General features: G+C 39.7%; 1 protein-coding gene across 2 annotated transcripts in view; it reads left to right on the top strand.

Annotated features, from left to right (window-relative positions):
* trpm4a (transient receptor potential cation channel, subfamily M, member 4a) overlaps positions 1–12,459 on the top strand; it is a 40,891-nt gene that overhangs the window by 383 nt on the left and 28,049 nt on the right. Inside the window, exons 2-7 of one of the 2 annotated variants that reach the window (XM_061700182.1) lie at positions 698–814; positions 2,997–3,058; positions 4,001–4,178; positions 5,003–5,183; positions 8,871–9,040; positions 9,232–9,409. In XM_061700182.1, coding sequence (XP_061556166.1) covers positions 743–814; positions 2,997–3,058; positions 4,001–4,178; positions 5,003–5,183; positions 8,871–9,040; positions 9,232–9,409 — 841 coding nt within the window. In that variant the 5' untranslated portion in view covers positions 698–742. Of the gene's footprint in view, positions 1–649; positions 815–2,996; positions 3,059–4,000; positions 4,179–5,002; positions 5,184–8,870; positions 9,041–9,231; positions 9,410–12,459 lie in introns of those variants that run through there. The other variant, XM_061700183.1, reaches the window with a different exon arrangement.

A 12,459-nucleotide genomic window follows, 5' to 3' on the forward strand; every position in this document is an offset into this window, starting at 1 on the left:
ACTTTTATTTGTTAATTATTACACATTTATCAACTATTTCGTGCGCAAGGCTTCGACTTCCGCATTGGGGGCTGTTTGCACCAATCTAGTTTAAGCGCTAGTGACGTTTAAGTCTAGTTCACCAATCAAACGACACAAGAAAGTCACATGACCTCACACAACGTCTTCTATTGGGCTTCCCGGGCATGAGTGTTAACCCTAGATAACGCAGGCCAGCTGATTGTCGTGCCTTCGTGGCGGCCATTTTGGGAAGGTCATCGTTACTTTTTATTATTATTATTTGTTTGTCTGTCACCTTTTTCATGCCTTTGGTGTTTGCATGTCAGTTTTTTTTTTACTTTTTCCACTCATTGTCTTTAATAAATAAATTTACCATTTATTTAAAAACTGCTTTTTATGCTTACTTGACTGATCTTTGATATTCACATATGTTTAAACATTAAAGTGGGGAAACTGCAAAATAAAACAAACAAAAAAAAAAGAATTTGAGAAGGGGGCAAATACTTTAATGTTTTTGGAATGAGGAGGAAATTCTAGGCCAGAGTCCGGATTCCGAACTGTGAGGCGGCTGTGCTAACCACTTGTCCACTATGCAGACTGTGACGAATCTATTGTTGGCAAAAACCTACGAGAGTGTGCGGTTGCTTAGGAGTGCGTGACATCACAGCAGGGGTGAGGCTTCAAGATTTCCTGTCAGTGTGTCGCAGACTGAGACAGAGACAGGCAGAGAACACAAGGCAGAATGAAGAAGGTTGACAAGGTGGATAAAGGCAGCGGTGGTGGAAAGTCAGGAATTAAGAAAGAGAAAGTTCAGGTATGTGACCTGACCACAACAAATGATGGCACTTACATTTTTCAACGTTGCCGGTTTCTCTTAAATGTTTTCCTCTAGAGTTAGAAAGTAAAGCTAGAAAGACATAACCAGTGTTCTGATGACATTGTCATATCAATTAAGTTTTTAGATTGAGATTTTTGCCCATCAATGATGGTATTTTCCGCAACTTTGAGTATCGAGAAAGTTACTTTGAGTCCCATCTATTATTATTATTATGATGATGATGATGATGATTATTATACATCACATATTTTTGCACATTGCACACAAACAAATACACACAAGGGAAATTAACATCGATATTTCCCAATGATATTGTAGATGTCGAAGTAAAGCATGAGAGAAATGTTATTCCAGTAGTAAACACAGCAGCGATACACTGTTACAAAATATTACTATATTTAATTATATTATTATAATATGTATTATTATATTACTATAATATTACTATATTGCTATTATTATATCATGTCACTATCCCTGCAAAGAACATGTGAAACATTACATTCATTTTATTACATTAAAAATAAAATACCCATTGGGTTATGTGAATATTCCAGAGAATGAAACCCAAAACACTAGCAATGCTATAAATACAAATCCACAGTTTTATGTGTAGAGTACCACAACTTCTTGGCCTTGAGCATTGTGGAGGTCAACAGTTTGTATTATCTTGATTGACAAATGATATATATATTTTTAAATTCTCAATTTAAGTATTTTTTTCTAATTTTTTTTCAATGCTCAATATTTTATCAGGTTATATAAAAAATTTTTTTTTAAAAATAATACAAATATTTATAATGAATGACAGTACATTTGAGAAGCGTCAGGGTTATTATGTTTTTTTTAAAAACGACAATCAGATTTCTTTGTCGCACTAAACGAACCTTGAAATTGACTAATTTCAGTACGGTACACCATTAATAGGAAGAGGAAAAGAAATTAAGCTATTTTTTTTCGATGCAATTGTATTTCGTCAATCAATTGTAATAAGTAAGTAGTAATCCCTTTAGAGTCCATGTTTGGTTTATTTCGGCGTACAATACAGTATAACATTTATATTCTACAAATGTGATGTGGGAGGCCAGCCTTATATAAATGAGTAAAAAAAGTTTGGAAAAGCAAATGGAGGACAGCAAAAGTGGGTGGGCAAACGGGTTGAACCAGTCCTCATTCATTGTGAGTCCTGATGACTCTCTTCTTCTTTATTAAACGCAGTACTATTGTCGGAGGCCTTGCACTCATGCCACAACTTGAATGGCATTGAGTTTTCTTCCTGCTTGTCCTCCACTCACCTCTCTTCTTTTTTCCTGCTTGAACGTCAACGGCTACTTGCTCACATTACAATTTGCCTTTCTTTCTTTTTTTGCTTTGTGCTCTCGCTTCACTCAATCCCTTATGTGTGTCTGGTTTCAGGATCTTCAATTTTATGTGAACCGCTATAGTTTAACATGTGAAACCGGCAGTGTCCAGACTGGATAGACCGTTCAACTGGCCTTTGGTGATGAATTATAATGTCTTTATAGATTGTATTACATCATTTGTTCAATGCAGTCTGAAACATTATTTATTGTCATGGACTCTAATCTAAGTTTTATATTCTGTATATATCCATTTTCAATTCCTAAAATGAAACCCATATATACAGCAGATTCACCACATAGAGAATGAACGATTTAATAAAAAAAAAAAAAAAAAAAAAAAAATCACGACCAAGAAATTACTGTTTTAAATTCTGAAATAACCTCCATCCATCCATCTTGGCAGATGTCTGCATTGCAATGTTTGATTGTAAACATACTTGTTTTGTCCCTACAACACACAAACATAATGTTAAACCAATGTACAACATCTGAAAATTGACCTGCCAAGACAAGATGAAGATGGTTACACGTTTGTATCTCATGTCTTTATTATGGCTACGGCACAGAAATAGTTTCCAGATGAGGTTTATGGAAATAGCAATTGTATACATTATTGTTACCCTTTTATATTTTGAGCATTTCACTGGTGCACATTCAAAAGTGCACCTGTTCATAAATTTGAATTTGTACAGTGGTTGCACTCACAAATGTGTCTGAGAAATGACTTTGAATTGATTTCAATGCTGATTTATTTTGGACTTGCTCCAACTGATCAAGACCCTTCTTTTTCTCAGAGTTGGATCCCCAAGCTCATCAAGAAGCGAGTGTGCACCACATTTGTTGAAGACTCTTTAAGGTAAATCTCTGTTGATATAAATGGGAAGAAGAAAAAGAAAATGTGATGCAGGAGTCACAGTTTTTTTTTCTGTTTTTGAAAACAGTTTGAATCTTGATTCTTAATGACCAACACTTGTGTTTCATGACATTTCATATTTTGTTTGCAATGGAAATGGTTCGTGTAACCTGCTCAAAGTGGTTTCAATGAAGCTCTGAACAGTGTGGGTGAAGCAGACCACACTTTGGACCTTGATTCTTAATGATCAGCCGCAGTCAAATTGATTGAATTTATTTATTGCTATTATTATTTTTTAATGATATGATATGGATGGAACGGTGCGGTGTCCGACTGGTTAGCACACCTGCCCTCACAGTTCTGAGGACCCTGGGTTCAAATCCAGCCTCGTACCTGGAGAAAACCCACACAGGCAGGGGGAGGACACGCAAACTCCAAAGGAAGACCAGATTGGAACCTGGGACCTCAGAACTTTGAGGCGGATGTGCTAACCAGTCATCCACATCATGTTGCGTTATTGTTAATGTTACTGTATGTAATGTTCGATTATATCCGATTACAGTATATTTAGCCACACAGAGACGGGTCATTACGGTTTCATTGAAGACTGTTCATTGTCCCAAGGTGTCAGTTTGAATTGTTGTTTGTCTATTGTGTCCTGCGATTGGCTGGCAACCAGTCCAAGGTGTACCCTGCCTCTCGCCCAAAATCAGCTGGGATAGGCTCCAGCGCTCCTGCGACCCTAATGAGGATAATTAGTCTACAAAATGGATGGATACATAATATTTACTTTACCTTTTGAATTTGCAATGAAGTGTATTTTATAATCCTTCGACAAACACACACAATGAGCCAGTGAGGTCAAGTAAAGGTTTTGGAGCATTTGTGATGTTAACAAACAAAATAACAGCATGCGCATCCATGTTTGTGTGTGTTGTGTGTCAGTAATGGAGTCCTCTGTCAGTGCGGTCATGTGCGGAACGTGCATAATATCTTGGACACAATGGACTCCAGCGGGGCTGCGATTGTCACCCAGTGGGACAGTCAGCAGCATACCACCGAGTCTACCACCGATGCCTTCGGAGAGCTGGAGTTTGCTGGCGCCGGTCACCGACACAGTTATGTGAGTGGCATCAAACACAGACTTGTCATTGATGATGGACCAGCACACTGCTTGACAGTAGTCAGTCACTGTTTTCAGAGACTGACAGCATAGGAATTTAAACTCACGTGTTGAGCCCAACCCTTAACCAGGAACATGCATTCATACAGTTATGATATGCTATATGGTGTATGACATAGAAGTCGTCACCATTGCTGTCATCACGCATGCTGTCTTTTATTCTGTGGTGTGACTCACATTGTGAACGCTGCGGTGAACCTATAACCTAGAGACAGACAAACAGTCAGACATTTTACTTAGCAAAATTCTTCTGTAATGATACTGTTGACTAACATTTAATTGCATATTTTTTTAACAAGCAAGGATACGTTTTCACAGAATTGTAAATCGAAATGGTGTTGTGGCATGAACTGAACGTCAAAAGTCCTCTAAATCCGAGTCTGACACAGGGCCAGGTTAAAACAAACTGATGTTGAGAAAATAGAGATTCCTCAAAAGTGGTCTTGAGACTCAATCTGAAGTACAGGGAGTCATGTTTATAACTCACAATTGTTGAGGCTCATTGTTGCGTCAGTTGAAATGATGAAAGCTTTACTGGTGGTACGAAGTGTTTTTTTGAATCTTTTTAAGTCTTCAACATAAACATCTTACACCTTAAGAGCCAGAAAAGAAAACAAACATATGCCATCAGTCCATACAACCTCACATTTAGCGACATACAGATAAGGCATGATAAACGAAACTCAAACAATCCTAATCCTGATTCACTTGCATCACAGTCTCTGATTGAACATCATTGTTGTTGATGTCTTTGTACTGTCTAGTTTCTGCGGCTATCATGTGACACACAACCTCAGATCATCTACACCCTGATGACAACATATTGGGCTTTGCCATCGCCCAATTTGGTGGTGTCAGTGGTGGGGGGCGAAGGCTGCGAGAACATCAAAACATGGGTGAGAGATGTCCTGAGAAACGGTCTGGTTAGGGCTGCACAGAGCACAGGTAAGAAAATCAGGAGAAATCAGCACATTAGCACATTCAGTTTGTATGGAGCTGTACACTGCAGCTCAGCGTACCTTTTGGTGTTGACATGATAGTACTTTTGCTTTTGAACTCCAGCTGTCGGTAGACAATGGCACACCTGAAGCCTAGTTGACAAACTAGGATGGAGAAACTCAGTGTGATGGCAGTTATTGTGAAAATTAGCTGAACTGTGACGTCCCATCCACCCACCCATCCATTTTCTGTACCGCTTATCCTCACTAGGGTCGCGGGCGTGCTGGAGACTATCCCAGCTATCTTCGGGGGAGAGGCGGGGTACATCCTGAACTGGTCGCCAGCCAATCGCAGGGCACATATAAACAAACAACCTTTCGCACTCACATTCAATCACCCTACCACGCATGTTTTTGGGATGTGGGAGGAAATCGGAGTACCCGGAGAAAACCCACGCAGGCACGGGGAGAACATGCAAACTCCACACAGGCGGGGGCCGGGATTTGAACTCCGGTCCTCAAAACTGTGAGGCAGATGTGCTAACCCGTCGCTCACCGTGCCACTCTGTGACGTCCCAATTTACAAAATTCAGAACGACTAGTTCACAAACACGTTTTGTGAATAAGTAGATTAAAAATGTCATTATGTGCACTCAAAAAAATTGTAAAAAAAAAAATTGAGTTGTCATAATTTATAGCATATAAGACCATAGAGATACTGGTCTGGCCCACTTGAGATCAAATTGCGTGAATGTGGCCCATGAGCAAAAATGAGTTTGACACTTCTGCTCTAGAGACCAGACAACAAACATTTAAAAAGCCAATTTTACTTATGGAGCAGAAAACTCTCACGCTCTTAACGTCAGATTATGAAGCAGATGCCTGATTTAAGGATTGTTTTTCACCATTATCAGAAATATATATTGATTTACATGTTGTGAATGGGGAAAAAGACTGACATTGGACTACTAGCGTGGAGTGAGTGATAAAAGTTCACTGGTACCTCACAAATGCCTTGATTGCTTTGACGCTATAGAACGGGAAGTTACAGTTCTGTGACATATATATGCAATCAGTCCGAAACTGTCCCCATTACAGGCTGACACGGGAGTGGATGTTGAGTCCCGGTCCCTCCCACTCCCACAGAGGTTATTCCACTCCCATCCCAATCCAAAGTGTTTAAATAAAAATCCCACTCCCACAAAGATTGATCCCAATCCTGAGTTAAAATAAAATAAAATATAACAGCATCATGGTTTCACTCGCGTCATAGTTTCCACTCCTGTCCATTCCCGGTGACTTTGTTGTCATAGTTCCCGCTGCCGCCTGATCCTGATGACCTTCGCTCTTGCCCCTGCCCAATCCCGTGATTGCTGGTGTAATTCACACCCATTGAGAATCCCGAAAAAAATGTCAGCCTCTAGTACACATCCAACATGTTGTTGTGCACACCCAACATTTCTCATTGCAAAGCCAATCAAAGCAGGTAGCCCAGAGCGTGTAGAAGTAGCAAAATAATTTTGTTGAGCGGGCAGGGTTTAAATACTGTAGACGTGTAAGTACAAGTCAAGGTAGTTGAGCTAATTGAGTGTGGCTCGAAGGTAGAACAGGGCAGAGGCCAACGAATGAAACGATACTGACTGGCAAGGTGTGGTGAATTTGCTGAGGAGGTGGGTGTGGTCAAATTTTGCAAAGTGAAAAAACATGTATAATGAATACAATTTGATAATGATGAGCAACAAACAAAGCAAAGTTCATTTGTAGTCTTTGGAGAATTGTGTCACCATGGTAACAAAAAAGTAAAACAATAAAAAATAAAAAGTCCGAATGCGAGCACGGCCGAGACACATCTTTTGAGGCCTCATTTGTACGATAAATGGTGCGGGCTGTATTTTGTTTGAAAAAAATGGCAATAATAAATAAGTATATAATAAAGAATTAGCTACTGTATGTATAAGAGGATGCTTAACTCCAAGTCAGTGCTTGCTCTGAAGCAGGCCAATATATCACCTGAGTCATGACGCTGAAAATGGTGACGTGGAACAGAATGTAGTCAACCAAAGATGAACCCGAGACTGACAATCACAGAAACAACCGTAAATGAAATCCAAAATGTCAATGTCGTTGTACTGTATAAGTGGGTTACCCAGACGGCAAGAAGTGTTTACCAAGCAAGTCTTTTTATTCTAAACTCTTTCCGCCTAAATTCCCTTCGGCATCACTCGGCAAAGATCGACTCATACCCGGAAGCGTCTGCCTGTCTTTGTTTTTGTGAGATCAGATGTGATCACGCAAGATTTTGAGATCGGTGGCAGAACAGAATCTTTGTGTGCGGTGTTCTGTGTTGAGATTATCGGAGTACACAACATGCAACATGTTAAATGCATGACTTTTTTTTTCTTTATCTGCGGGGTCTCTCACGGATAAGAAAAGCTTTACGATCCTTATGTGTGTACCGGGCCTAAATGAAATCTGTGAAGTAGCAACCAACTATTGTATTACCATCAAAATTGCCAAGTTTCATATATGCAATTCAATGTCAAATTTGTGAAACTGCACTTAAGAGAGGTGCAGGTATTTTATTTGCCCATTTGAGGTCCCCATCCACCAACACAACACAAGCACGTGCCTATTTGGCATGCCCTGTGAAGGGAACAACAGCCCAGGCGGATATGGTGTGCACAGGCGATTTATTGGGTCAACCATTTGCGCTGTTCCTGGCAATGTAATCAGCAAAAAGCATTATGGGTACCTAGTGTTCATTGCAGTGATGTTTTAACAACAGTACTGTAGCTGCCTGTGAATATTCTCATTCATCAAGGTCATTTCATTCTTAGGGCATTGAATCGATCGCAACTGGACCGGACATCTGACAAACCTTAGTTCGGACGCACTAGCCAGTGTTTGTGTGGAAAAACTCAACTATTTATGCGATGCTATTGAGCAAAAATAGTTGAGTTTTTCCACACAAACCCTGGCTAACTAAGCCTGCTTGGATGAGAGACGAAACATCTTCTAAGATAAATAGAACAGTCCAGTTGCGATCGATTCAATGCCCTGAGAAGCACTGTCGTTGAAGAAAATCAAGCTAAATGTTGCTCCTTACTTGCATTTGTTCTGTCTATATGGTTATGAGAGTGCGCACTAGCTATTTGGCCGGTTCAGGTTTTTATTTGTGAATTTATTTCATAAAAGTCTGACTCTGGCTTACAGTTACTTTTCAGTCACGGCTGGCGACCAGTTCAGGGTGTACCCCGGCTCGCGGCCGAAGATAGCTGGGATACGCTTCAGCACGCCCGCGACACTAGTGAGGATAAGTGGTTCGTGACATGGATTGACTTTTAAGTCATGTTCTTTGCACCCTCAAACAATTTGGTGATTTACCAAATCTATGAGTTGCATATGCTCTTTATATTACATTGAATCATATATTCTTTTTCTGCTCAAATCAAGAGCCCAGTTGACCTTATGTGAGTGTTTGCTGTCACATTTAAATCATTTAGGCTATAAAGCTGACTGTATCAGCGATGTGCAGAATAGTAACTGCAACCACTGCCCTTTAAAAAAAAAAAAAATCTGCCATGCCCTAAATCGACAATAAATTAACCGTGATATAACGAGTGATTACTGAATACGCTTTTATACCTTGCTTTTAATGTTAAATCCCCGCCACTTTTTTACTCATGTTATCCAGGGGCCTGGATCTTGACGGGAGGTCTCCGGGAAGGCGTGGCTCGCTGTGTAGGTGAGGCAGTGAGGGACCATGACGCTGCAGCACCGGCTCCCTCCAAAAAGAAAGTCATAGCTGTTGGACTTGCACCCTGGGGCGTTGTGCACAACAGGCAACAGCTTGTAAATGCACAGGTACTATTGAATTGGTGTGCGTAGCAGTGTACTTGTTCTATCCTGCATGCACCCTGACTTCCCTTTGTTTCCTTCTTGACATTATTATAAAAATGCTTTATTTCAGAAAAACGGAGCAAAATCAGGTTGTCTCATGTGATTGGACATGTCTCAAGAGTGGGCTATTAAAATACTCTCTTTTCTATTTGAAGGGAAGCTTTCCTGCTTGCTACTATGTTCAGAACACATCACGTGACACCTGCTGCCTGGACAGCAACTGCCAGGCTTTCTTGCTGGTTGATGATGGCAGTACTGGCAGAAGAGGAGGAGATACTGCATTTCGTGCCAATCTGGAGGACTATATTTCACACCAGCATACTGGTATTTGGGGTGAGACACACATTTGAATTAAGGTGATTTGATTTTTTTTTTTTAAGGTGAGACTTTATCGACTCATTTGCAACCTTTAAAAAAAGAAAACAAATTCAACTTCAGCCAGCGATTCCCAACCATTGTGCCGTGAAACATTAGTGTGCTGTGAGAGATGATCAGTTGTTACAGGGGAAATGATCCAACTTCATAAATTGGTCCGAAAAAATTTATTTACTACAAATAATGTACTGTACCTTTGTTCATTTTTCAATGTGAGCGATGTAACCTGAAAGGCAGAACAATTAATCAATCTTCCACTTGATGGCAGAAGGTAAAGTAGATATAAAAAGTTGAAATGAACTATAACCTCTACAACTCCATCCATCCATCCATCCATCCATTTTCAATACCGCTTATCCTGGTTAGGGTCGCGGGGCGCTGGAGCCTATCCCTGCTGACTTCAGGCGAAAGGCGGACTACACCCTGAACTGGTCGCCAGTCAGTCGCAGGGCACATATAGAGACGGAGAAACATTCGCACTCACATTCACACCGTCACTGAGTGGGAACTGAACCCACGCTGCTCGCACAAAGTCAGGCGAGTGTACCACAACATCATCAGTGACACCTCTACAACTCAATTGAGAAAAATCTTATCAGGCGGGGGAGGAAAAATAAACACCTGAGATGGTTGCACAAGTGTACGCCCTCTTATAACTGTGGATGTGACTTTGTTCTGAATTCACCAATCACATTCAAACTCATGTTATCAGTACACAATTTCACCTTTTAAAGTGCCTCTGATATACCCCAAATAAGGTTCAGATGTTCTAGTTGGCTAGACATTATTGTAGTCACATCTTGCAGCACAAGCCATAGCCCGCAGAGAGCTTCGACAACATCAGAGGGATCTCAATGTTCAAAGGTATTAGTCAGGAGAAGGGTACAAAAGAATTTTCAAGGCATTAAATATAGCATGGAACACGGTTATGACAGTCATCATCAAGTGGAGACAATGTGGCACAACAGTGACGCTACCGGGAACTGCATGTCCCTGCAAAAAGGATGAAAAGACAAGATGGAATCTGCTCAGGGAGGCTGCCAAAAAACATTGAAGGAGCTGCAAAAATTTCTAGCAAGTACTGGCTGATGTGACTAACAAAAAAACAACCTGTCTTCTTCATATGGGCTATAGGGTAGGGTGCCAAGACAGAAGGCTTGTCTTACAGTGAAAAACATCCAAGCCCAGCTACATTTTGCAAAAACACACTCAATATCTCCCAAATGCATATGGGAAAATGTATTATGGTCTGATCAAACCAAGGTTGAACCTTTTGGTCATTATTCCAAAAAGTATTTTTTGGCGCCAACACAACACCAGTCATCACCAAAAGAACACCATACCTGTAGTGAAGCATGATGGTGGCAGCATCATGCTTTTGGGCTGTTTTTCTTCAGCTGGAACTGGGACATACGTCAAGGTGAAGGGAATTCTGAACAGTTCCAAAAAATGCCAGTCAGTGTGAACACAAAACCCTCAGGTTTCTGTGAGAAAACAAAAAATGTCAAGAAAAGCCTACTAGAACAGCTGGACTTTCATCAGAGGAAATTTAAATGGTGCCAGGTGTGCGCTGTCTCCTATTTAACATAAGTTAGCATTTGAAAAGGGCTGTATTACATCCAAGTAATACGATTTAACGAAATGATAAGCATTTGGGGAAAAAATAAATAAATAAATAAATATATATATATATATATATATATATATATATATATAAATTTTTTTTTATATATATATTTTTTTAAAATTAACAATTACATTTGAACTGTAATATATATATATATAATAACCTCACATTCCATATATATATATATATATATATATATATATATATATATATATATATAAATATATATATATATATATATATATATATATATATATATATGTATATATATATATATATATATCCCACATCCCAAAAACATGCATTAATTGAAGACTCTAAATTGCCCGTAAGTGTGACTGTGAGTGCGAATGATTGTTTGTTTGTATGTGCCCTGCGATTGGCTGGCAACCAGTTCAGGGTGTACCCCGCCTCCTGCCCGATGATAGCTGGGATAGGCTCCAGCACGCCCGCGACCCTTGTGAGGAGAAGTGGCTCAGAAAATGGATGGATGGATGGATGCAAACAGGTTCTAAGGTTGCACCAGTGCTCCTTTTATGCCCATCATGTCGCAATGGAACTCCACATTGCCACACTAATCATTGTATTTATTTGTATTATTATTATTATTATTAATCAGTTTATTTGAAAGGGGACAATGCAATTTCATAAAACACATGAAATACACATGGTTAAAAAAGCCAGAATTAGCCAGAAGGCTAGTTTTCATCTGTAGTCCCCCCTTTTTTTATGTGCTGTGTGTTACTGCAGGGGTCTGCTATCACACAAGTAAGACACACAATTTTTTTGTTTTTTATTAATTGTTAATTTAAAAAAAATGTTTCAACTGCAACCATTCTCACCAAATTTACAGAAAGCAGTACGAAGAAGTACATAGTTTTTTAAGTATACCCCTTAATCACTCTTATCAATCATATGTTATTAACATATACATCATCATGTACTCTAATAATTGATATATACCAGTAGTAATAAGTAAAATATTCCTTTTTAATTAAAATATATCTCTTTATAAATAGAAAATCAGTCAGTGACATCGAAACACTCCTGGTGCGAGGCGCTGCAGGAGTTGCTCTGAGGATGTGCTCTTTGTCTTTGATCGATCACAGTCCTTATGTTGACTACCTGCTGTTCCACCAGCAACCTGTTGGTGCTCCCCAGGTATATGACGTGGTGGTAAGATTCCCCAGAGAAGGGGAGCTGTATGCTCCTTCTCAATGGCATTCAGGAGATCCAGAGTTTGATTTCCTCTCATTGCACAGTCTATATGTTGAGTGAAGTTGTTACTAGATGAGAGGGATGAACATGATTGAGGTCTCCACTGACCAGTGTGAAGGTGCCGGGATGCTGAAATTGTACAGTTGCGATCACAGCGTGCATG

The sequence above is a fragment of the Phycodurus eques genome, chromosome 16, assembly GCF_024500275.1.
Source record: "Phycodurus eques isolate BA_2022a chromosome 16, UOR_Pequ_1.1, whole genome shotgun sequence".
Lineage (NCBI taxonomy): Eukaryota > Metazoa > Chordata > Actinopteri > Syngnathiformes > Syngnathidae > Phycodurus > Phycodurus eques.